At 37.8% G+C, this 26,846-nt stretch overlaps 3 protein-coding genes across 4 annotated transcripts in view; 2 read left to right on the top strand and 1 right to left on the bottom strand.

Moving 5' to 3' along the window:
* The window catches only part of LOC136974618 (uncharacterized), a 77,842-nt gene extending 63,345 nt beyond the window's left edge, over positions 1-14,497 (top strand). Inside the window, exons 10-13 of the mRNA XM_067269547.1 lie at positions 1,705-1,818; positions 8,758-8,892; positions 9,019-9,218; positions 13,314-14,497. Of these exons, the coding sequence (XP_067125648.1) occupies positions 1,705-1,818; positions 8,758-8,892; positions 9,019-9,218; positions 13,314-14,463 (1,599 nt within the window). The 3' untranslated portion in view covers positions 14,464-14,497. The remainder of the gene's footprint in view (positions 1-1,704; positions 1,819-8,757; positions 8,893-9,018; positions 9,219-13,313) is intronic.
* A 5,196-nt stretch (positions 14,498-19,693) lies between these two features.
* On the top strand, positions 19,694-24,265 carry LOC136974633 (uncharacterized). The gene is made up of 6 exons (XM_067269556.1): positions 19,694-19,937; positions 21,099-21,242; positions 21,882-22,013; positions 23,040-23,129; positions 23,686-23,803; positions 23,972-24,265. Exons 1-6 carry the CDS (start codon positions 19,854-19,856, stop codon positions 24,025-24,027), a joined length of 624 nt encoding a protein of 207 aa, XP_067125657.1. The 5' UTR covers positions 19,694-19,853; the 3' UTR covers positions 24,028-24,265.
* Positions 24,249-26,577, bottom strand: LOC136974632 (hepatic sodium/bile acid cotransporter-like). Of its 2 annotated transcripts, none has more exons than XM_067269554.1 (3): positions 25,929-26,577; positions 25,611-25,776; positions 24,249-24,929 (listed from the first exon to the last, which is right to left on the bottom strand). In XM_067269554.1, the coding sequence occupies exons 1-3, from the start codon at positions 26,574-26,576 to the stop codon at positions 24,313-24,315; spliced, it is 1,431 nt and encodes a 476-aa protein (XP_067125655.1). In that variant the 5' UTR covers position 26,577; the 3' UTR covers positions 24,249-24,312. The 2 variants fall into 2 exon arrangements, with proteins under 2 accessions (XP_067125655.1, XP_067125656.1); XM_067269555.1 differs by having other exon boundaries at positions 25,665-25,776.
* Between the last annotated feature and the right edge of the window lie 269 nt (positions 26,578-26,846).

Genomic DNA, 26,846 nt, shown 5'->3' with positions numbered 1-26,846 from the left:
CAAAAAGTTTAAATTTTGGAAATACAATTGAACCTGTCTATCTCAATCATATTTAACTTGAAATTTATTTTTTCCCCTGTATTTTCAGCCTAAATTCAATATATTTTTCTATGTTTATCTCAAATAATTTTTTCCCAAAACCTTTATATTTCAAATTACAGGTTGAAGTGTTGATTACAAATTCAAATCTCGGTGACTTGATTTTGATAGCATAAATTGCAGTTTAGAAACATCTCTTGCAATACAGTAAATAGTTGCAATTAACGCCACTAATTGGCTACGAATTTGGCGTGTATCTTATTAGTTGAAAAAAGTCGGGTATCAGAAACTGTTGACAAGCTATTTCTGTTAAGGTCTGTAAAAATATTCTATTTATACCTAATACAGGTGTATACTGTACTATACATGCTATTCTATTAATATAATACTGCATCTCCAATCAAACCTATTACCTCTTTATCTCGAAACCCGTATCTTGAATTTGTTTCTCATTCCTGTGAGACTTGAGATCAACTGTAGTATAAAATTGTCAAATCCAGCTTTATAGAAATTAACTCCTACCCGAACTGAAATGGAATAATTCAATTAACAGTTTGAATAAAAAGATACTAAAATCATTTTTATAATAACTAAGAATCTTTCAAATTTTAAGAAATAAGTTTATATTAATGTTATGTAATTATGGTACAATTATAACTGTAATTCATAATTAAACTTATATTATAGTTTACACTGATGTAATCAGTATCTATGCTATAGCTTACACTTAAATTTAATGTGTAAACTAGCAATTAAAATAATCACTGAAAAGAATGTTACTGAATAACACATATCTTGATTATTATAAATGACACACAGTAGTTATTGTTCAGATGTTTCAAAGTTCAGTCAATGTATATCCAAAAATGTATTCTAAAAATACAAGGAAATTATATAAGAAATAATAAATGTAGCTTTTTTTGAATCAAAATTAAAATTAAACATTAATCAAGTAAAAATCTAATTTATTAATATAATTTATTTTAAATTAATGCAAATTCAGTAATGCAATAATATTTGTAGCTATCTATATGCCTGCATAGCAAACCTATATATGTTTATTTTTTCAAACTTATGCCCAATGGGCATTAAGACACCTTTTATCCATATCCATTGTGGGTTTGGCCAATGGGGTAGTTGGGTAGTGAAGGATGGGGTCTGACATCCAGGACAGACAACTCCCAGAAAATTCCCGGGATTTGAATGCCCAGATTAAATTCCAGTCACCAGAGCAGTAGTTTTAAGCCTTAGCAGTCTTGGTCATCCACTTATTCAAATTTCCTGAAGATCCAAACAGACTGGATCAAAGCTGGATCTATCAGAGAGGCAGTCTGATGCCTTTATCGCCTCACTATCTGGCTGTTGATATTAAATTCTGATTTACAAGACTTCTTGCTCAACAGTACGATTTAAATATGCAATCTGGTGATCTAGGAATGATACTATTAAATCAATAATGTAGTTAATTATAAAACTAATAATATTTTGGGAAATAAAATTTAAATATCCCTTTATAATTAATTATGGTACAAAAAAAAGTAATTGAATAGTTTTTTAGTGTACTGAAATCTAAAGATATTTTAAATGATTGTAGATTTTAAGTTATCAGTTTTCTATATTTGCTAATCATTTTAACAATTTAAACTAGGTTTTTTTAATACATAGGTTTGGCCTGATGGATTAGCACATACATTGCCAAAACTGTCATATTCTGATGAAGAAGAAACAAACAGTGTTCCTGATGGAGTGAATAATGAATGCTATCAAGCAAAGAAGAATGTAAGAGTAAATTTAGATTAATATAAAATTTTCCTGAGTGAACCACATGAATAAGGCTTCATCAAGCTTGTCAAACATTGAGGGCCTTGCTGTTTGTCAATTTGTCAAAGTAGAGGCACAAAACTGCTCAATCTTTGTGCAGTTTTTTCCAGTCGGTTATTGTGGCCTTGCCCATTCCGAATTCTAATGCCAATTTCGTTGCACTTTTACCCTTGTCCAGCCAGCTTATCTTTTAACATACACATTGTGTGTTTCTGTTTCATGGCCATTATAGCAGCAGACTAAACTGAACTAAAATAACAAAGAGCAAAGAGAACATTCAACATCAAAAGTAAGTGTGCTAACTCACTGATTGTCAACTGATTGGAATCCTGGACTGTGTATTAAAAAACAACGTTTTTTACAGTTAAAATAATTTTAAGGTAAACAATGAAGGCAGGTTGTCATTTCAAAATTACAAAATTTGTTTTTGTAAACTGTTTGCACTGTCTATTGAGTACAAGTCAGATGAAATAAAGGCTAGGGTGCTGACGTCATTGATGGTGTTGAATCTATTTAAACCAGACCGGTTTTGCTGTTTGCTTCTGCATTATTTGAACTTGGCTAATCCGAACAGGGCTCGATCCGAATTAGTTCGGACTGGTGGGACTCCACTGTACATGTCACAATCAAATTACAGATAAAGGAACATAATATGAGGTATTGATGTAAGATATTTTAAAACTGTAATTTTGAAATTTATATCAATATTATGTTACTTTATCTAGTGTTTGATTTCTGTGTACAATTTGATTTTGACATTATTGCTTTATTGTAACCACAAACAGCAGATTTGAATTTGTTCCATTCTATAATAACTTTGTTCTGTTTTGAATGTGTGGTTCCTGATGATGATATTCAATTTTTTTTTTGTGTATGTCAAGTTTTCATTTTTACTTTACCAGCTATAATATATATATCAGAGGGAAGGTATGGCAATTGGTCAAAAAATGGCCACCCAAGAGTTTATATTGTTGGATTCGTGACCTTGAAACATCAAGAAATGCAAAAAAATTTGGAGGGGTTTTTATATGTATGCATGTTAATGTATGGGTGGCATGCTTGAAGCTTAATAACTCCCGTGCCTTTTTCAAAAATATCCAAAATTTTGCATTTGAGGTTTGTGTATTAAGGGAATTGATGCTATTAATATATAATACAAATATACTTTTTACACATATGTAGTAAATTATTTTAATGAAAGTGTTATCACACACATGAAGCTATTAATGCCTTATATATCTCTTAAAATGCATTTCAGCCCCTGGTGTTAATGGCCCTCATCAGTTAGGTGAACATCTTTAAATATAAGGCAAAAAAGTGCTAAAACTGATCCTAACATTAAGAGTATTGATGGACACTTAATGCGTTTGAAAACGTTCTTAATATTAAAGAATTTGTGATGGATGATTGAATGGTTTTTTATTTTATTGAATTAAGAGTATTTTTCCTGAGCCGTTTTTTATCCCGTATTCTTAATTTTTCCTTCCTTTTCCTGTATGTGACATCGTCTTACATTAATAGAAAAGTAGTGCTCTCTAGCATTTGCATGGCACAAGAATACCAGTACACTTGTTGTAATGCAATGAAGTTAATGCTAATCAGCTTTACACCTTCACTCTGCTCGTCAAATAGTTTGTGTTTTAGTTTCTTGTAAAAAAAAAAAATAGAAATAGTGATCATAGAGAAATATCCTCTTAGATTCCTGAAGATCCAAACAGACTGGATCAAAGCTGGATCTATCAGAGAGGCAGTCTGATGCCTTTATCGCCTCACTATCTGGCTGTTGATATTAAATTCTGATTTACAAGACTTCTTGCTCAACAGTACGATTTAAATATGCAATCTGGTGATCTAGGAATGATACTATTAAATCAATAATGTAGTTAATTATAAAACTAATAATATTTTGGGAAATAAAATTTAAATATCCCTTTATAATTAACATGTGTAAGTACCACATGTTTAACTATCAAATAAATGTTAGTACTAAGTATTATATGAGTTGCATGTAGCGATGTTCTTCTTGTTAATTACACTTTATCAATTTTTATGGGCTTTCCATGAGTGTTCTGCACTTACTTTTGGTCACACAATACCAAGAATACTGTGAAAGTTGGAAAAAAAATTATTTTTTACTTTTTAGTGCATTTATATGAATAAAAAGTGTTTTTTTAAAAACTTTAAAAAAATATTTTTTATTTCTAGTAATGGATTCAATGTTCTGCTTTGAATATATGTTTTGCTGTAAGATGTCTCTTCTCTTCAAACACTTCATGTCAATGAAGGCAATGCTGCCTCTTGCATGGATAGAGAAAGTGTTTGATATAAGATAAATAGTAGAGTTATATATTAAAAGTAAATTTATATATATTTATATTTAATATTGATGAAATTAATTCTATAAATCAGTGTAATTTTACTTATTGCACTGATTAAGTCCTCATGATTACTGTAATGAAATAAATTTGTTTGTTTATAAATAAGTTTTTCATAGAGATTTAGATGTAAACATAAAACACATAATTATATAAAGGAACAACACCGGAGTGAAAATAAATGAAAATCAACAACTTTAGTGCCTTTGACCGGTGTGCTTCTCTCTTCTTTCTCTGTAAAACGCAAACGTTTTCGAACCTCGTTGGTTCTTCGTCAGGCGTAACGGAATTCTGTTCGACAAAATTTTAGAAAAAATTTGCATTCTGGAACGCTGTCGCGTGTAGCCGATGTCGTCATATTAGACTTGCGCGATGTGAGTATAGCGCTACGTCAGGGATCTGTTGAGAAAGGCTTCCCAAGCCGATGATAAGATGATCTCCTTTTTAAAATTGATGCAGTGCGTGTTACTGCGGGTGTTGAGTAAGATGTATATAGCTTCAAGCCATTTGAGGTGATCTTGTCGAAACGTGGGGTGAATGATTGCGGCACGGGTGAAAAGAGGCTCTATTTCTTGATCGGATGAATAGACTGCTAGGGCGGTGTTTTGTCTATGGTGTAATATGTCCGCTTTGTGCTCTTTGATCCTCGTCTGTATGTTGCGTTTGGTGGATCCGATGTAGATGGCTTCGCTGTTATCTCTGTGGTCGGCGATGGGTATAGAGTATATTCCCGGAAGTCTGTTTTTATCTGGAGCGTCTTTTCCGTTCCTAAGCCACTCGAAAATCGTTGGGCATCTCCTGAAAGCTAAGCGGATATCCTTTTTCTTCGCTATTTGGTAGTATATGGTCTTCAGTGCCGGATTGTAGGTGATCGGTATAAATTTAGGTGGGGAACCATTGGAAGGAGGGGTGTGGGTGGAAAGAAGCCGTAGTGCCTCAAAGTTGTTTTTGCGTGCAATGTTGTGATATCCGTGTTGTTTAGCTATATTCTTGATGTGCCGCATTTCCGAGTTGAAGGCAGCTTGTGAGGAGGAATGCGTGAGTGCCCTTTTGAGTAGCGCCTTGAAGGCTGCCATCTTGTACTGCGGAGGATCACAGGAGAATGCGGGTATATATAGAGGTTCGGTAGATGGTTTGTGATAGACTTGCGTATTGATGGAAGATTCTTCTACAGTGATGTAAATGTCCAAGAAGTGTGCTTGGGTATGGTGGGCTTGATCCAGTTCTAGTGTTAATCCATATGGGTTGTCGTTGAAGGTGTCCACTAAGGCTCTGATATTTGGGATGTCCTTCCATAATATAAGGATATCATCAATATACCTTTGGTAAAGGAGGATATGTGAGCGTTGAGAAGAAATGACTTCTGATTCCAGTTTTCTGACCACAAGCTCACAGAGGTCTCCTGCGACTGGGCTACCCATAGGTACACCCCGTTGTTGTTGGTACGTAATGCCGTTGAATTTAAAGAATGAGTTAAAGCAGATCAGGTGTGCCATTTCGAGGATGTCTGTAGAAGAATCTTCCATCAATACGCAAGTCTATCACAAACCATCTACCGAACCTCTATATATACCCGCATTCTCCTGTGATCCTCCGCAGTACAAGATGGCAGCCTTCAAGGCGCTACTCAAAAGGGCACTCACGCATTCCTCCTCACAAGCTGCCTTCAACTCGGAAATGCGGCACATCAAGAATATAGCTAAACAACACGGATATCACAACATTGCACGCAAAAACAACTTTGAGGCACTACGGCTTCTTTCCACCCACACCCCTCCTTCCAATGGTTCCCCACCTAAATTTATACCGATCACCTACAATCCGGCACTGAAGACCATATACTACCAAATAGCGAAGAAAAAGGATATCCGCTTAGCTTTCAGGAGATGCCCAACGATTTTCGAGTGGCTTAGGAACGGAAAAGACGCTCCAGATAAAAACAGACTTCCGGGAATATACTCTATACCCATCGCCGACCACAGAGATAACAGCGAAGCCATCTACATCGGATCCACCAAACGCAACATACAGACGAGGATCAAAGAGCACAAAGCGGACATATTACACCATAGACAAAACACCGCCCTAGCAGTCTATTCATCCGATCAAGAAATAGAGCCTCTTTTCACCCGTGCCGCAATCATTCACCCCACGTTTCGACAAGATCACCTCAAATGGCTTGAAGCTATATACATCTTACTCAACACCCGCAGTAACACGCACTGCATCAATTTTAAAAAGGAGATCATCTTATCATCGGCTTGGGAAGCCTTTCTCAACAGATCCCTGACGTAGCGCTATACTCACATCGCGCAAGTCTAATATGACGACATCGGCTACACGCGACAGCGTTCCAGAATGCAAATTTTTTCTAAAATTTTGTCGAACAGAATTCCGTTACGCCTGACGAAGAACCAACGAGGTTCGAAAACGTTTGCGTTTTACAGAGAAAGAAGAGTGAAACACATAATTATTATTGTAGCCTAAAAATAATCTGATTTATTGAGTTGGTTGAGGATTATGTATTATATCAAGCTAATCAATGGAATCTTTGCTAAAGACCTTGATTTTTAATTGTAATTAATTTGACAGTTATAAATTTTATTAATAGTTGTACAAATGAAATTTCTTTAAGGAATTTTACCAAGTTTTTTAAACTTTATTAAAAGTAAATTAAAAACAAATTAATTAATTACTTTTTTATTATTATTTTACAGTAGAAATTTGTTAATCTGATATCTATGGAATCAGAGTGGTGCCAGATTTATCAAAAATACCTATTATGACACTAGGCATTTTTGTATTTTTACAAAATTGTGGTCTAAACATTGCCAACATTGCCATACCAGCACACGCTACTGTATGCTTCCTATTTGCTTATTTCTTTTTAATTAGTTTAAGGAGGATACAGTGCATGACTGTACTATGTTAAGATTGATTGAAAAACTGCAAAAAAAAAACATTAATTAACACATTATTACACAAAGTTAATATTTATAATAATTCATGTGCATGTACTAGGGTTTCTCCAATGGGATCCCAGGAAATCTGAAATCCTGGCTATTTTTTAACCCCTGAGAAATTCTTCTCATTTGGGAAATCTTGCAAATTTCTTAAAAGTTTCACTTTTTTCTTATTTTGTGTTAAAGTTGAGGAAACTTTGAAATAGAAAGTATAATTAACCCATAAACTGTCAGAATACATCTGTATTTATTCATTTTAAGCCTGCTTATTAGTTTTTTAAATTTTTACTTGTTATGGCATGTCACAGATTGTCAATAATCAATATGTAGCCTATTTGTGACAGGACTCTGAAAATTCTTTATTTGTCAGAATCTGTATTATCTGGAGTAATTGCACTTATGCTGTCTTAATTCTTAACCATGCCCAGTAGCTTCAATAACTGCATTATGCCAGATTGTGCAAATTGGACAAGGATACAGTGAGTATGAAGTATGCAAGTATGAAGTTTTTCTTCATAAACCAGATTATTAAAGCCAAACGAACTGCTGAATTATTGGGCTATAAGCTTGATGCAGCTATTAAAGCAATCGAGGTAGACAAATCAAGAATACTAGAGAGCAAAAGAAGTACTACAATTCATCTCAAAAATGAATAGAAATCTTCCCGGCTACGGGTGAGAAGACACATAACATCTGTCTTCTCTTAAATGCATTAAACACAATTCTACTCACATCAATTGAATCGGAAAGAGCATTCTCGGTAGCGGGACTTTTCATTACTAAAATAAGAACTAGATCGAGCGATCGGAGTATCGACCATCTTTGCCTTTTAAAATCTTATTATAAAAATTTACAATAATATTGTGTTTTATTTAAATAACGAAAATTACTTTCTAAGTTAGAAGTTTGATCTAAGTTCATTTTTTAAAAAAATTTTCAGCTTAATTCAAAGGCATTTTTGTTATAAGCAGTTTCCAACAAACTTTAAAATAATTTTTTCCATTTGTGAAAATTTCTACATAATTCAAAAATAATTTTTTATACATATTTTACACAGCATTATTATTATTATTTTGGAGGATGCAGGACATATTAAGTTACTTAAAAAATGAAAAATAATTATATCATTAAATTTTAAGATTTATTTTATATCTTAAAAACAATTAATTATATCCCAGGATTCCGGAAAACGGTTCACTTTTTACTCGGAATCCTGGACAAGCAAAAACCGGGAAATGAAAAACCCTTGCATGTATGGACTACTATATATACACAGATCATAAAAGCTACATACACTCCAGGTATGAGAAACTTTTATTTAGGTATTCTGTTCTCCTGTTGGTCTGTGGGAAAGAAAATACATCAGTCACGTACATTATTGCACACAAAATACTTGTACTAGTTTTAATAAAACAATGTTTGTTTGGTACAATACAACATAAACTATATATAGAGTTTATGAAATTTCACTGCCAGAGGATGCCATTGAATGTAGATTAACAAACTTCTACTGCATAATATTCCACAATTCATTTAGAATAAGTATTAATTGTACGTAGAATGATGCCATGGAACCCGAAAATGCCTCGAAGACTCCGTCTTTAAAAAATGGCTACGTTTGTCCATATTGTAAATTTACTGGAAAGTCTTATTTTGTATTGAAGAGCCATATGAAGCAGCACAAAAGAGAAAAGGTATAAATAAAAAAAAATTAATAAAATTATATAATATTATTTAATTCATTCTTTTCAAATTCATTTATATTTATTAACAATATTGTAATAATTTTTAAAGCTGTTTTTATTAAAATTATATTATAGGTGTATAAATGTATTTTAAGCACGTGCGGAGAGATGTTTCACGATTTGGATCCTTTTCTGGAACATACGAAATCGCACGAGAACGAAATGACCTACAGATGTCATCAGTGTGACAAAACATTTCAGACTCTCTACGAATTGGGAGCCCACCAGTATTCCCACAGTTTGTTTCCAAATCGTGGAACCAGAACACAACCGAGGTAAAGTGTCTTTGAAAATTTTACAAAATTATGCAAAACTATTCAAGAAAAGAGAGTTAGATAAACTTTAACATTTGTAACATGGTGCAATCTTACTCTTAGACTATTTTTTTGCAATTTCGAAGACTTTCTAGTTAAAAGTTTAATGAAAATTAATTCTGAACATAGTTTTTTAACGATGTGATTAATGCAGTTCAGATTTATTAAAGTTTAAATGAATTGAAAACTGATTTATATCTAAGTTTTTCAATATGGTATTTATTAAGTTTTATAAATCAAAATACTATGGATATAGTCAAGAATTTTTCTTTTTCAACGTTATCTGTTATGTCAGATTTAAAAAATAAATTCTCTTATGCTATCAGGACACAAATACAAGCATAGGAGAACAGAGTCATTCCTGGTGTTTGTGGGACAAGGATGAGAGTTGATATTATTGAAAAACATTTAATTGGGAACAGATAACCTTCTTTAAGTGCCATTTTGGCCGGGCAGAAATATATTCTATAAAATTATAGCATAAAATTTTTCAGATGCCGTTAACGGGTAACGAACTGATAATTAGGTATTGAAATAAAAACTTGTATATTTATTATCTAAAAATTTACAGTGAAGTATAATCTACTATATGTATATACTAATAATATATGTTATATATAAAATACTTAGTCGTTACGACACTTTTTCGTCGGGGCAAAAAAAGTAGAAGTGGTGGCAGCAAGATGGAATTATCAGAAAATTTTTGAACAAGGAGCAAAACTCATGGACTGAGTGCTATCTGGTATATATACCACAGGCTGCATGGCCCTTCTGCAGACTGAACTCCAATTTTGCATACAGTGAAAGCTAGTACCCACTAGAGACCACCACTAAGTCCTGGTATTCATGGGTACACTGTTGCCATCATCCTGCCTCACTGCTTGTGAGTCATTTCAAAATCAATGGATGATAGGACTGGGATTTGTGTAAGACCCTTTCACTTCAAAAAAAAATCAAAATTTAGTCTTTCTCACCTTTATTGACTGACAACTCAACTGAACCCTGCTTGACTATTAGCCCATATACATATATATATATGCAGGTAAAATGCATTATTTCAATCATAGATACACTATATACAAGATAAAGGAGAAAAAAATACAAACAGAGGCACCAGGAATTGATGAATTGTCATTATGAAATTTTTGAATAATTCTTCTAGTTATTTCAAAAAATTTACTTTTCTCGTCTTTTATTCTGCAAAATTATTTATTATATCATAACTTTGTTTCACGTAGACAATAGACAATAATGTGAAATTGGACAATCTTTCTTGAGTCATGAAAGTTTTTAGGTAATTTTTTTATTAGCATTAACTTAGAAGAATAAAGGGGACTCTCTTTCTCTCTGGACTCTCTCTTTCTCTCTGCAGAGCATAGAGGCATTAGCAGTTGGAAGAGTTCATAAGATTCTTAAAGCTATATGCAAATTTGGAAATGTACTCTCTAATTTTATGTGCCATGCTTAAACATTGCATTGAAGTTATACATGATGAATTTTCATAACAAGTACTGAAAAATATTTTGATTTCATAAAACAAGTTGCTTTCAATATGAATATCAAGATATTTCTTAAAATAATATCTAAATCCAGCATTTTGTTAATTGTTTTTATTTAAAATTTTGTTACATGCATGGCCACACCACGTTGCCATGGAAAATGCATATGGTTAAGTACAGAAGTTGCCAATAATACTGTTAACATATAAAACCTGTTTGACACTCTACTTAATTTAACATCAAATTTTATAATAAATAACAAACAAAAATAATTTGTTATATATGTAAGTTTATAACATACATATTTTATACAGGGTGGGCAAAAAGTCTGTAAAAAGTATAAACATTCATTAAAAAAAATGCAAGAATTATTGGAATGAAATACGGTTTGCGTGGGAAGTGTGTCAGCATGGGGGCTTTTTTTTGACAGGAAAAAATTATTTTTAAGACATATTGTAAAATATACAAATAATAAAGACTTACACAAATAAAAATATTCTTGCAGTCTTCCTTTTCTTATAGGCTACTTCCCTGCCTATAGCTATGCAAATCGAGTAAAAGTTCCGCGACTGGATATTTTCCATAAAATTTCCCTATAGCAAAGAAAAAATTCTAAAAAATCTTTTAGAATCTTTACAGTAGGGAAAAATTAGTTTCAAAAATCACCACTAGGTGGTGTTGACATGCAAATGACAATGAAAATGAATTTTAATGTGATATCTGATTATGGGGTATTTAAATTCCTAAGTGTTTCAATCGGGTCCTTCCTCATTGTTGGAATTGGAAAATGCTATTTGCCGTGTGGTAACACCCATCTCTCAGGAAATATTGCACTCTTGTTATTTGGCTAAATTGTATTATAGCCTGTTGTGGAAGCCATGTCAAACACTTGTCTAATAATTGCATTTGCATTACTTTTGTATGTTAATGCCGTTTGTTGGGATTTTTGGAACTAATTTTTTCTTGTCAACAAAAATTCTTCTGTGTCAACAATACTTAACATGTAAACCTCATTTCATTCTGATAATTTTTCTATTGTTTATGAACGTTTAAAGTTTTATGGACCTTTTGCATACCCTGTACTTGTCATTTATTATGAAATTTGGTGATATAGCATAGTATCAAATCATTTTAAAACAAAATTTACGGCTAATAAATTTGAAATTTATTTGTCTATAGGTAATTGATATGTCATATATTTATGTACCAGTATTAGTAAGAAACTGTTGATTTCTTAAAAACAATACAATAGCAACGTAACATAATAGTGATGAAGGTGTGCATGTGTTTATGTATGTGTATATGCATGTGTATTTATGCAGTCCTTTATCACTACTATGTTGCGATATATATACTATATAATATATAGTATATATAGTAATTATGCAAAGATAGTAGTGCGTGTAATATTGTCGCAGAGACAAACGTCAACCAGTCTTTAGGAACACAAAGGGGTGTTTATTCACTCAGAGAACGTACAGCCATTGCAGCTCGCAGTGCTGGAACAATAACCGCCCTCAATCCGAGAGCTTGTGATTATATACTGTGAGGACGTGGTTGGAATATGTAAATGATAACGAATTTCCACGTGTCCTCGGGCGGGGAGAACTTACACACAAAAAGCAAACCACATCAAAGAGGTTCGAACCGGAAACCTTCTTCCGATAGGCAAAGACCACGAACGAACGGTGGGAAAAGCGAGCGGCGGCAATACATACACACTGCTATCTTTGTATAGTTATAAAAGTGCAGCTGTTTTCAAAATTTTTACTTTTCAGAAAACTACATTTTTCTCAGCATTTTGCAATTCTGCTGATTTGCTTTCTATTGTAAATTTGCAACAAGAGTAATACAGTTTTTAAAATGTGTCTGAAAATTTAATAACAACTACTAGGCCTATACTTAATTCATTTAATTTTAAGGAGATGCAGAAATGCAGGCTGGAGCGAGTGCCCTGCTTGCCAGGTGCTAAGATCAGTGCCATGGGTTCGATTCACAAAGAGACGGGTTGATTTTGATGGATGGCAGTCAATATATCAATATCTGGGAAAATTTACGAATGTGACTCAAACTAACCTGGGATTCTTGGGGTGATGGGCCGACGTATTTACTGCCGTGGCCATCAAAGAATCTAAGAATGAAATTGTGTCCAAAAAATGAAATTTTAACATTTTTTCAGATTTTTTGTTCTTTTAATCTATTGGCTCTGGATTCTCGAATTATCCCCGCTTACCAGATTTAGAATATTTTTATTGCTATCGAGAGTTTCACATCTTGCTGCCGCTAAAACTTACGTTTAATTTTGTTTTATTGAAAACATATCTTTATCTTTATGATGATGATTTTTAGTTTTTCTCAATAATCGCATGCGCATTAATAAAAAAAAACATACACGTGAATATTCAAAATATTTATTTTTCAATCTTCCATTCCCAAAAATTTTTGTTATTTAAATTATGGATCAAAATTACCCGAATTTTAAAAGAAATATTTAAGTTTTGAAATTACAATGAAATTAAACCGAAATGAAAATTTTACATAATTTTTTTTATTTCAGATTTTTTCGATGTTCTCAGTGTCTTAACAAGTATGCCACACCCGCCGCTCTGGATCATCACATGGCTACTTCGTCCCATAATTACGCTTGTCCTTTTGTCTCTTGTAATAAAATATTTCCCTGCGAAAGATATCTTCGACGTCACTTGCACACGCACGGAACCTCGGACGTACACATCTGTAAAGACTGCGGTAAAGGATTTAAAACCGAACACTATTTAAAAGTACACACGCTAACGCATAGTGGAGCAAAACCATTCATGTGCGAACAGTGCGGTTCTTCTTTCAACAGACGAGATAAGCTAAAGAGGCACTATCTCGTTCACGAACCCATCAAACGTTTGAAGTGCCCTTTCCGCGCTCTGGCAGGCTGTCCGAAAGAGTTTAACAGACCCGACAAATTAAAAGCGCACATTTTGACTCATAGTTGTATCAAACCTTTCGTGTGTAAGTTGTGTGGTAGAAATTTTACTAGAAAATCTCACTTACGGGATCACGAACAGATTCATACGGAAAAAAATTGTCCCTTTTATTGTAAACAGTGTGGAAGAGGTTTCGAACAGGAAAATTCTTTACAAAATCATCAGTGTACGGAAACGGTTAGCGTACGGAAACGTCGATTGGATCACAAGTTTTATCGGGGACGACCTAGGAAATTAAAATGTACCAACTTCGACGGAGGTAACAATGCCCAGACGACTAGAAGGCAGGGTCAACCGAAGAAAACGAATAACTTAACGGAGCAAAGACAAGAAACGAAATCCGGAAGCCCGCCCGACAGCGATCTGTCGGACACGGCGGACGACGACATTCCCACGGCCCACATAGAAATAATATCTACCGACGAAAACATAGGATCCGGGGAAATAACGGAAATTTCTTTACCGGTAGCCGTTACGAACGGTCAGTTCCAACCCATTCTCGCGCATAAAGCCGAACATTTGAACATGGTAAATGCATCGTCTTCGTCCGACACGGCCAATAAGTTTCGCATAGATAACGCCAACAACGTCGCATTATCTAATAATATATCTCGGGTATCGTTGATAAGTCAAGATTCCACGGAAGTGATGGAAATCCAGGATTCGCGCATCACCCAAATCGCGTGCACCGTGGTCTTGCCCACATCCGAAACTGCAGTCGGCCGATAATTCACCTCCGACATTCCTTTACGAGCGAATTATTTCGTTACGCATAATAGTTATTTTATTTTAGCAAATTACGCCTACGACGGAAGGAAGATAAAATTCGAATTACGCGGCAGAATTTCTTCGATACACAATCGGAGTAAGTTTTGGTCATTCGAGATTATTTTATATATTTTATTACGATTTTGTCCGTCTCGACAGACTCGTAACGACACAATTTACGTATCGAGCGGGCCGAAACTCTTAATCGAGATTATTTGTAACGGAGTCGTTTGCGGCAAAGACTAAGTTTCGCCCTATATATTTCGTAGGTAACACGCAACTTACGTAATAAGACAGTTAGCGTACCTTATCGCTCATTTACATAGCAATTCGGTGCGAAATTAGAAATGGCTTTATCGAAAGTCGTCGTAATTAATTTCGACGTTAATTTTCGTGCCAGAAATTTTACGGAAATTCTACCGGACTGGAAGTTTTAGGTTTGTTGTTTGGTAGCTAGAGAAACGAATTTAGCGCTAATGCGAACGGATGTCACAAAGCAAAAATACAGAGTTTGCTTTAACATTTTTGCCGCCATCGTCGAAAGAAAGAGATCCGTCGTAGGCAGATTACGAACGAAATATTTGTGGAATGGCGTGTGACGATGCAGAAGCGAGTCGTCGACATCTACCGAAGGACAAAATGAAAAAGCATTACGATTAAATACATTGCGCGAAAGTACGAAACCGACACCTCTTTAGTGTCCGGTCGGTGCGTCGATTCCGTCGGGCGAGCGGGCGGAGCGAGAGACGGCGCGCCGGAAGCGACTCGCGCGGTTAACGAAACAACCGTTTATTTAGAGAAAAATCGAAAGGAAAAATACACGGGCCGCGGGAATTTAACCGACAAGGTCGATACGCATAGATATAGGCTTACACGCTTTCGGCAAAAGTTTACAAAAAACGCGTGGCGGTAGATACCCGACGTAGCGACGGGTCTTCCTTAGGCCGGAGCGAGCCGGTCGAACGGGGTCGAAAAGTTGGGCGACGAGGAGAAGAGAGGGTCCCGTTCGGTGGCGTTTAACGTCGATTCGGCGGCGACGTTAATCCGAGGACGGGGCACTGGCTAATTCCGTAGGTGATAAGGCGACGCGTCTAGTAAACCCGGGTAACGACCGCGCTATCGGAAGAGTTTTCGGTTTCTCGTCACATTCGACCGACCGACTCGAGACGGCAGGTCGGCAGAAAGCGGCATTTAGCCGCCGAGAACTCCCGGGTGCGAAAGTCGACAGTTATCCGACAAAACGGTAGCGTTAGAAGGCAAATAAATCGCACGGGCAATAAAATACCTCCGCAATTTAATCTTTATCGCAGCGAATTTTTTTCTAATAATTAATACTACAATCCGAATTACGTTTCGAGTTTGTTTATTCGAAATTTTTCGAGAAACCGCAAATCTCCCACTTTTTTAAAAAACGAACAAGTTTTCTTTAGTTAAAATTGTCGATGTAATCCTCGTCTGTTAAGAAAATGGGAAATTCCGCTTTGTCCAGACATTTTAAAGAAGTAAACTCGAACGTAATCGAGATCGTAACGTTTATTGCCACCGATCCGAAAAATTTATCGAAAATTTGCGCGAAAGCGTTAATAAAGGCACTAGACGTTCGACCGGCGCGGTTAATACATTTTTTGCATAGAATTTTGTATAAAATTGACTCGAGAGTGCGATATTATGGGAAAGTTTGGCAAAAATGTTACGGATCCACCGGCCGGTCCTTTATATCCGTTTAACGTGCCTTATAAAATTAGCTCGGCAAAAATTGCGATTTTTTACCATCGGTTACCGTCGACGTCCTATTATAAGCCACCGGGCGTACGATTTCTCGCCGGTGCCGGTTTCGCCTACGAAATATAGACCGGAGCCGGGAGTAATTTTATTAACTCCGAAAAATGCGCGTAATTTGTTTTATCTTCCTTCCGAATAAATTGTAATAAAACGCTTAAGAAGCTGTAAATAGCCAAACAAATGCCTCTTTCTAAATTAGCCGGCATTTTACTCGTAAGAGAAAGGTCGGGTTATCGTACATTTCGATAAAATATACTCGAATTCGAGTTATTTTTTTTAATAGATACGCGACGATGCCTCGGCGGAACCGACCGCGAATCTTCCGGCTCGAATACTACGCGTACTATTAATTCTTTCGGATAATTTTACCATTCGAATCGGGCCGTTCTATTACTCTCTGCCGGCGTAGATTCCGCCTAACTTTCGCCATATTTTCTCGATACCGAGAACGGTTTGTTCAGAAACGTCTCGTATCTTTTCGATATTTTACATTCCCGTCTTAAAAAAGAATTAACCGTCGGCTTCCCGATTATCTTTATAACTCGAAGACGATTTCTATAAGACGAGCAATTTTAATAAATATAATTCGGGATATTCGAGTGGCGGAGGCGGTAAAGCTACGGATGGCGTATTTTCTCCGGGCTCTTCCGACCGAAAAGGCCGGTTTCGTCGAAAGAAAAGCGAAAGTTCGACGATACTTTCGGATGGGAACGCTTCGTCGTCGTCGTTAGCTTTTCTATATCCCGCGTGACGTGGCTATTCGTCACCCCGGTCGAGAGGAAGTTGGTCTTTGTCCCTTTCTCGCGTTGGCTTCCTCCTTCGGACCGGCCTCTATACGCTTCTTCCGCTTCTCGTTTTCCCCGGTTTCTTTCGATTTCGATTCTTCGACCGGAAGAAATACCGTTCGAGTACTTAACGGGAATACCGCTTCGTCTTTTAATTACTGTTAAAAAATCGTATCCCGATCTCTCGTTGCGCGAACAAACGTTATAAAATTGAGAATTAATAAAGGGGAAGAAAGACCGAGATAATTTTACGGTTTAAGTCAGCGGACGCTGGCAATCTAGGACCCGTTCCCTCGGCCGCGGAGCCCGAAACTCGAATATTCCACCCGTTCGTCCGTCCTCCTCCGTCCGCGGGATAAACGGACGTCTCGAAGATTTCCGGTACCGAGATATACGAAAAAAGGTCTTATAATTTACCGTTTTTATGGCAATTTATTTCGATACGGATTAAGGCGCGTGCGATCGGTAAACGGTCGTTTAAACTCTTAATAATTGTTTATAGGCCTATACGAAATTATTCTGGATCGTGGATAACGATATATTAAATCGTTTAATTTCGTGTTAATAATTTTACAACTTTTATATATATACTCGATGAAATTGTAATAAATAGACGAGAGAAAAACCATTAATTAGGAATTTGTAAATTTTTTCCGGGAAGAAAATGTTTAAAAATTCGATGTATTTCGATGAATTTTGAGGCGGAAACTTTTCCGAAAATAAAGTCGATAATCAAAGTAATTACGAAATTGTTTCGTAGTTATTTTATAGAACTTAATCGAACGGTTTACGTCCCGTCGTTTTTCTTCCAGATTTCGAGTTTTTCGCGTTTTACGCTCCAAAATGGTCGTTAGTGTACAAAGTACACTTAACTTCGCGCGATTCTTCGTTACGTATTGTATAATTAACAGTTTATCGTACAATATATGTATATTCCACATTTAACTCGAAGAGAGTTTTAAAGCTCTATCGTCCGAAATAACTGTAAGGGTCGCAAAAACGCGTAGAAGTGGCGAATAATTATAAAGTTCGAAAGTCCGATATTTCGAGAGTCGACTCGGGTCGGGAACGCGTGTTGGTGATGCGGACCGGACGCGAAAGAAACTTTCTTGAAACTTATCCCAAAACAAACGCGACTGGACGACGAACGACCGAGAGAGGAGCTTTGTCCGGGTGCTCGCCAACGAGTGTCGGGAGTGAGACGCAAAGGGGGAAATTAGCCGCCGGAACGTACGGCAGATTGTTTGGAGCCATAACGGCGTAAAATACGAGCGCGAACTTCGAAGGCTCCGTCGACCCCTCTCGACCCGGATCGGTCTCGGGTTTCGGGAAAATCTTATAAAACCCCGGATCTCGGGGTCGAAGGGCGATTCTCCTCCGGACAGAGAATTCGATCCTCTCCGGTCACTCTTGGAAGAAGCGCGGCGGTTTCTCTCCGGTCGAGACCGTCCGAAGATCCCGGAAAAGGGGTTGCCGTCTACGGAGGCCGACGGAACTCCTCCTCCTCTACGACGGGACCGCATCCCTTCGTTTGTCGGCGCCACGAGAAGACTGTCTCTCCGAAAACGACCTAGGAAGCCCGGAACGTTCCCAACGTCGCCGTACCTACATTGCCCTAACGATCTAGATCGCGTCGTACCTCGATAATACGTAAGTTAACTTAGTAGTTAGAATAAACGGTTTTGTGTAAGACGCTCGTCGTCTTTGTCTCCTACCGCCACCACCCGCGTACGATTTCCACCCTAGGTTTTCCCGACGCGCGATTAACTGTTTTCCCCCGGAAGTCGGCGACCTTACATAACCGTTAAAGTATGTCCAAATTCGTCTTTCGGTTATTCAATTATCCTTATTTTATTTTTTTACAAAATTCATTCGTTTTTCTTTTTCGCATCGATGTTTAAGAGTTATTTAGATCGAAGAAGAATATTTTAACGGGTGGGTGTCTTTTTCCTGCCGTACTTTAAACTTTAAAACAAAAACAAAATTCGTTCGTCCGCAAAAAAAATGTTTATAAAGTGTAAATTTTGCAGAAATGTCTACGGTTAAGCGATTTTAATGCGTGTTATTTTTCAAAAAATTGTCCGTCCGCGTGTCTGTCGGCAAAGTTTGTCAAAAACTAAAAAAATCAGTTTATTATTATGCAAATTTACCATATTTTCGATTTTAGAATCCGCAAATCTTATTTTGAACCGCTCGATTTAGTAAAAATTTATTGTGTAATTGCGTTTAATCTAACGGAGTTGGTCGTTTTTGCGCGCCCGATACGTTTCTTCGATTTCATTTTGAATAATTATTTAAAAAATATTCAATTTTAGGACGAAAAATTTCAACCGGAATTTGATATTTCGATCCAGAAAAATGGATTAGAAACAAAATCTTAACCGCGAATTTCGCGTAGAAAATCTAAGGAAAGGCCGAAAGCCAACGACGCAAATGACAAAAAGTGGAAAAATTGCATTCTAAAAGTCAGTTTTGGCAAGATTTTCTAAGAAAAATCGACGAATAGAGGCAATTTTTCCTAAATTCGATTTGCCGGTAGAAAAAAAGGGTGTATAAAAATACTATAAACGGGTCGATATCCATTGTTTGCGTCTATAACGGGACGTCTTCTATATTAAGTTCAACGGGAAAACCAGTTTTGTAGTCTTATTAATTAGTTTGTTGTATCTAAATGGAGCGTAGAAAAACGGTTGAACGTACTTTGTACGTAGGGTTATAAGCGCGACCCGTCGATTCGTTCCATTTTCTACGAAGTCAGTCCGGCTGTCTGCACGCAGAGGGAGGATGACCGAAAACGAAAAAGCCGATACGTCTGTGGAATTCGTATCGGATACTCGGAGTAGCGCCGGTAGCGATCTACCTCCTCCGGTAAGTCCTACGTTTTCCACGGTGACGACGCTACTACTAGCGTCGACTGGCTTATTATAACAAATATCGATACTTTTGTTATCGAAATGTTTTCAATTCTAGCGTTTACAATCGGTAATTCGTAAAATTTCACGGTTTCGAAGGGTAATCGCGATTGTTTTATTCCCAACCGACGTTTAACGATGCGCGAAATTGTCGGATACACTAGCGAGGATTAAAGCAATTAATTTATACGGAAGAAAACCGTACGAGCCTTATATCGTTAATAACGAAAATCACGTAGGATATTTATTAGGTTCCTACGTAATTGTTTCTCGTTCCGTTTCCGATTGCCGGTTTGGATTTGCGGAGGGACGTCGAATGGGATTAAGAGAAGAAAGTATTTTTATAGGTAAAAGGCGGATTAAATTAATACACGCGATAAGGATAACGAGGAAACGAAAATTAGGTCACCGATACGAAATTGGTGCGCGGCGCATTGTTCTTTTATTGGAAAATTATAGACGCTGGGGAAGCCGTGCGCGTTCTGTTATTATAACGTACGGCAACGAACTGGCGCATAATTTCGCGTTGGAAAATCGTAGACGACGGCAGAACGGCGCGTGGTCTTCGATCGTAATCTACAAATTTCCGATTTCGTAAAAAATCCAATTGTTTACGAAGGAAAAATCGTCTCCTTCGGCTTGGTATTAAATTATAGGAAATACGTTAAAGAATAAAGAAGCGTGACGAGAAGTTTGCGACTCGTCTCGCGTGGACCAACGCATTAAACGATTCCTTCTCCATTACGGATGCCTTTCGTCGGTCTGTTAAATACGTCAATGTCGGACAAAACGGGCGCAAATTCATCGAGCGACGTCGATAAAGAACTATTCGAAACGAAATTCGAGGACATTAACCGAAATCGTCGACGATGCCGAGCCGAGGAATTTTTAAAATTACATTCAAATTTTCGGCATTCTTTAAAATGTATTAAACGTCAATAAATTGCGTGAAATTTCGGCCTCGGGGGACGGTATAGACGCGTAAAATTTAATTTTTTGTTTGTTACGGAAGCGATTAAAGAGTGGCCGTTGACGGTTTAAACACGGACACACTTTTTACGATGGTAAATTGCATTTACACATTTCGACGCTAATAATAATTCGATGTTTTTCGAAGGCCTATCGGAAACCCTATTCGAATTCCATAAGGATCGCCCGAATTCTATCCACCACCCTCGTCTTCGTCAGCATCGTCGTCGGGATCGTCGTCCTTCTCGCATTGTATCTTCAAACGAATACAAAATGCAGTTGCCCGGTTAACGTAAGTATAATTGGCGATACGATCGTCCGCCGGTCGGGAATTTTCGCGTTTATTTTTTCAGATTTATCGTCGTCTAACGGAGTTTTTCGCCTTTCCGTAAGGGGTATTAACCTAGCGACATCGTTACTCGTCGGCGGGAATCCCTATTTTTCCTATTATCGGAATGGCGACGACGCGTTCGACGCGGTCGCAGCCGGCCTGGATTCCGACTTTGACCCGGATTCGGCGATTTCTTCTTCGTATCCGTTATCGGCCGCGTCGATATCTTCGACTTTTACGCGCGATTTAACAATATAAATCGCTAGTTGTATAATTAATAGAATAGATTTCGTACGAAAGATGTTAATTAACTTCTAGTCTGGAGTACGTCGACTCTAAATTATAGTTAACTCGTAGAATAAGACACCGAGGAGGGAAGCGACTTTAAGAGTCCCCGACCTTCGGTTATATACTTATATCGAGGATGTTAGTTTCTAGAATAACTCTGGAATAACATTTATGTAGGCGCCGATAACTCGGCTTCTACCGTGTGGTGCGCATTAGTTACTAATTTATAAGGTATTTTCTAGACGACGATCGTTCTTAGTTTGTAGATAAACGTGTAATGGATTACGAATAAGCGATGTCGAATTTACGCAGGAAAGTGTTGGGAGACGGGTCGTAGACGATCATCGAGCGTTGCCACGCCGAGCTCCTGCGGACGATCGAGATTTGGACCGAGTCTCTTCCAAAAAGGTTCCGCTCAAACTGATGTTAGACGGTAAAGCTAACGTAAGTTGTGTGTGTCGATTTTTGTATACATTTACGCGCGTGTAAGCAAACCGTGCCTTATTTTTCACAATTTTCGTCTATTTCTTTTCTTCCTATTTGAAAAAAGACATTCTCCGCCTCTTTCGTAATTTTGCTCAATTTTTAGCCCGATCGCGCAGATTCTCGCCGCAGTGGTGCCGAAATGCCGCTCCGGCCAAATTCCATCCCCGAATATATCCGACACGACTTAAACGAAAAGTAGGCCTATTTCTATCGTACGTCGAGTAGCCTATACAAAATATTTGTCCTAACGGATCGTCGGAAAACCGCGGTAAAGCGAGTCGCCCGATTTTTATAAGCTCGACGCCGTAAATCGAGTCTACGTTTCCGAAAATGGCGGTTTGAAACGGATAACGCCGTATGCCAACGAGCGGTCAAATTACGGTTTTTTTGTACGGCAGAGAACTTATATACCGGTCGTAAAATACGGGGGTTACCGCCTAAGCTTTTTCGTCTAGATTTTTAAACGTCCAATAAGGAGGCTTATAACATTCGAACGTTTTATTCGATTTAACGGCGATATTTTTCTTCCGGCAACGACGAATCGCGTAGTAACGAGGGGAATTAATGGACCGGTCGGATCATTTGTCATTTGCCCGCCATTCGACCGGTTCCGGTATCCGCCCACAATTACCAAATAAATTTGCCCGATTAAAAAAGGGCGGAACAAACGAGGAAGTGGGTTTTTTCCCCAGACTTGTCCTAGAAAAATCTATAATTTAGAACAACTACGTTTAGTTGTTTCTTGACTTTTTTTCCGTAACGTTTTTACACTAAATATATCGAAAGGAAACGAATCTTTCCCCGGTTAAAAACTTTTTAATGGGTCAAACGTCAATATTTCTACCGGATGCTTAAGATTCACTTTTTTCGACGCTCTTTTAATATAAGTGACTCGTTATTTCGTAATAATTATCGTCGATTTATATGTTGGATATTTTGGATTAAAAAACGGGCGAAACTAATTTCGGAACCGTTTTAATGCAGGGCATGATGAAGAAAAATAAAATGTCTCGAGTGAATTGTTTGGTAGAAACTAAGAAAACCACCCAAATCATCGTCCCTCGACCCAAAATGGTAAGTGGACGCTTTAATGCGTTACGCGATAGTAATAATCATCGCGTGGAAGTTTTCTAGTGGAAAAAACCAAAGAATAAAACTGCGCGTAACAAGAACGAACAAAATTAAGCCCGAGTGTAGGCGGGAAAACAATTTTATTGCCTTTCGCCACCGAAGGAAACGATTTGGACAATAAAAGGAATTCGTTTCCTTATTGCCTAATGTTTACCTCACAGAATATTTTACCAAAAATCTTATTTAAATCCAGTCTTTTTCGTACCCGGACGATAATCGGTCGACGGATTTGGAGCTTTTTGGTAAATGCGACGAAAAATTCTTACGACCAATTGGCTTCTCGGCACTTTTTACGGACGAAGAAAGTAATTAAATATTAAATTACGGGGGGAAACTTTTTGTCGGAATTCGGTACCGGAGGTTTCGTCAGACAGAGCCGTGTTAAGAATTATTTCGAAAAATTTGGTAAAAAACGAAGCAAATTCTTAAGAAATTTTCTTTAAATGTTTAGAAGAAATTGGTGAAAATATCGAATAACGGAAAAAACTTCCACTTTCAGGTAATAACGCCATTTGGTAATTTTTCCACCGATCCTCATTTGATTCACATCGCCGGCGAGAAAATGATCTTCTCGTGCTTCGGAGAAAATAAAAAGTCCAAGACTAAGAAACCCGTCGGTAAGTTCGTATTTTAACACAAGTTTTTTTTATCGTTTTCGAAAAATTGCCCGGATAATTTCTCGGAGTGCGATTAAAATTCGTTAATACGGACCCTTCTAGTGTCGTTTCTATAATTACGCCAATGTGTAATGTAGTTTTGCGTCGTAAATTCCTTTATAATTTCAGGTCCGCGGGTGACGAAAAGATCGGCCGGAGAACTTGCTTGCAGTTGCCTTTGCTAGTGCCCGAAGAAGTTCTACAGAAATACTTTTCTCCCTTCTCTTCGCAGTCAAATATTCGACCACCGTTCGACGATAAAAGTCGTGTCGTCGTTATCGAATTCCGAGAAGAGAAAAACTACTCGAAAAGACCGTTGTTTAAAGGTTAAATTTTCGTTAAAAGTACAGTAATTGTTAATAAACGAGATCGATACGTGGCAATAAAAATACACTAACAAAATAAATAGTTTAAAGACGTCGAGTTTCTTATTGATTAAATTACACCGGCTTAAATATCAAACGGCCGAGTTAACCTCTAAACGTCGAATAGTTCGCATTTTGGGAGTAATTCGGATCGATTCGAGTTTTTTCGTCGGGAGAGTCGGCCGTCTCGAAAAAAGCTCCGTAGATCCTTTGCGCTATAAAGGCCAGAAACAAGGGGCAAGGAGTGAGAGCGTAGGCCGTTACGGGCACCACTTTGGCCAAATTGGCATCGGCGAAAGAAGGAAACGAAAACGATATCAGCACCAGCGCTATACCCGCGTGTTGTACCCCGGTATCTACGGCTACGGCGATGGTGTCTTCCGTGGAAAAAGCCATTAACTTGGACACTATTATGGCTACGAGGAATCCCAGACAGACGTTTAGCAGCGAAGCCGAGGCGATTTGCCACGTGATCATCTCGAAAATGTCCAGATAAGCGAAGAGACCCAGAAGACACAAGTAAATCGTCATGATAAGCGTCAGTGGCAAGAGCAGCCGTAGGGCTCCCCTCTGTATTTTGGGAAACAGGTATTGTATAACCAGGCCTACGGCCACCGGAACTATCATGGAAAATAGGCTAACCACTAAATTTTTTATGGGAATTTTCCACGCGTTTTTGAATAACTTTTTGCCTAAAGTCAACATCCACATCGGAATGAGACCTGAAAAAAAAAAAAAAATTATTAAGATCTTCCCGAATTCGGAAACTAGCCTACCGACGCGCATCTAAATACGGTAGGCCCGCATTTAAATTCGTATATTCGTATTAATAAAAAGTAGTAAATATTGGGCCACGTACACGCGTACAGGGCGATTCGAAAGTCTCCGTACGGAGGCGAAGGAATGACGGCGCGTAATATTAACTAAGTGGGTACTACAGGGTGTCCAAAAAGTTTCCGTACGTACAAAAGGCAAAATGTAAGTTTATTCGCAAAACATTAAAATGTCGGCATTAAGATTGGATCGACGGAGTAAGGCGACGGAACACGCGGGTGATCCGCCAATGGGGTAACTTCTAGCAGAACTTGCCGTGTGGAAACCGGAATCTGTTTAGGTGTTAGACGCACGAAAAAACCCACGGTGGCCAATTCGTCCGTCGGACACCGACTACCCGCGTTCGACGGTTTTATTTATTCGGCCACCGGCGGGCTCGATTTGTGTCGCCGTACGGAGCCTTTCGGGACATCCCTCGTTTAACTTAGTATTAGATGCGTTACGCGAATTTTAATGCTTATCACGCGCGTATAGGGGTTACGAGTATATCTTTTCGGATGGCTCGTGTTTAGTACGATTTACTCGCGATTCACCCTGCGCGCGTGTGGACAAAGCGCGCTCGCGCTTACCCAGTGCCGCCACACTGTTAAGGAAGGAAACGGTGATGCTCAGGTTGTAGTTACCCTTGAGAATTATCGTCCAGATGGTTCCGCCCCCCGGACAGCATCCGTATATAAAAAGTCCGATGCGTAACACGTCGTTATCGAATAACCATTGTCCCGCCAGATAGGCCGTCTACAGTTACGTAAAAGAAAATAAGATACGTTACCGATTAAACTTTTATCTATAATTGGTATCTAAGAAATAATCGAAGAAAAGATTTAATCGTTCGAGTCAAATTCGACGGTTATAAAATCGTTTTTAAGTGTTACGGTCGGTATACTTACCACCGGCATGATTAAAAATTGGCAAAGAAATCCAACGACGGGAGCGACGGGTCTCTTCAAAATACTCCCGATGGTTTTCGTACTTACGGTTAAACCCATGTGAACGTAACTGAGAGAAACCATAACGGCCACGGAAATGTCGAACCAATAAGTGATCCATCGAGTGTTTCTCGCCACGCGTACGATCAGGCTCTCGCTCTCTAACAGCGCCGAGTTTTTGGTGACGCCAACCACCGTCACCTCCGCACGAGCCACGCTTTTGGCACGAATGACGAAAGAACCGTTGTAAACCGTTTGCCATCGGTCGGTACACAACAGCCGTCGAGGCGCGATCTGTACGACTTCGGGAGCCGACGACTTTATCCGTATTTCGACGACGCCATCGTCGTTCGACGTCCGAAACAGACTGAAGTTGACCACACGCTCGTCGTTTTCCCACAGATCGATGACTTTCGGAGCATCGAAAGTTACGTTCAAAGTCGTCGAGGCGGATAACCGGATCGAAACACTTAAAATACACGTAAACACCGAGAGGGCGGACGGGGTCGACATGTTAAAGTTACTAAAAGTTCCCAATAGCCGACTTTTATCGCGATTTATCGGGCGATAGCGATTCGTTTTAACTAAATGATAAGAAAACAATCGCATTTTTTTCCGCTTATATACTCGATCGCAACTTTTTAAATAATCAGAAAATAAAAAAAGTGCCGGGAAACGCCTCTCTGGTACCGCGATCTACTAGTTGAAAAGTGACACTCCGATACGAGCCTAACCTTTCGGAAACTAAACGCGGAACAGACATTAAATACGTTTCGTTTTAGTTTAATTGCCAATTAAAGTTGTTATATATTTTAAGGAAATAATACAGAGGAAACTTAAAAATTCCCTGGCAATTAGTACATCTGTACGAAATGTTTC

This window comes from Centruroides vittatus, unplaced genomic scaffold, assembly GCF_030686945.1.
Source record: "Centruroides vittatus isolate TY-2023 unplaced genomic scaffold, ASM3068694v2 contig_351, whole genome shotgun sequence".
Lineage (NCBI taxonomy): Eukaryota > Metazoa > Arthropoda > Arachnida > Scorpiones > Buthidae > Centruroides > Centruroides vittatus.
The sequence above is the reverse complement of the archived record's forward strand: the minus strand, read 5'-3'. Positions and strand labels throughout refer to the sequence as shown.

What these genes read in the sequence shown, in the direction of transcription:
- LOC136974633 (XM_067269556.1), top strand. Translation starts at nt 19,854, where the DNA reads ATGACCGAAAACGAAAAAGCCGATACGTCTGTGGAATTCGTATCGGAT. An exon ending in GTAGCGATCTACCTCCTCCG is followed by an intron (nt 19,938 to 21,098) that starts GTAAGTCCTACG and finishes TGTTTTTCGAAG; the next exon opens with GCCTATCGGAAACCCTATTC. An exon ending in TGTTAGACGGTAAAGCTAAC is followed by an intron (nt 22,014 to 23,039) that starts GTAAGTTGTGTG and finishes GTTTTAATGCAG; the next exon opens with GGCATGATGAAGAAAAATAA.
- LOC136974632 (XM_067269554.1), bottom strand. Translation starts at nt 26,576, where the DNA reads ATGCGATTGTTTTCTTATCATTTAGTTAAAACGAATCGCTATCGCCCG. An exon ending in AATTTTTAATCATGCCGGTG is followed by an intron (nt 25,777 to 25,928) that starts GTAAGTATACCG and finishes ACGTAACTGTAG; the next exon opens with ACGGCCTATCTGGCGGGACA. An exon ending in TAACAGTGTGGCGGCACTGG is followed by an intron (nt 24,930 to 25,610) that starts GTAAGCGCGAGC and finishes TTTTTTTTTCAG; the next exon opens with GTCTCATTCCGATGTGGATG.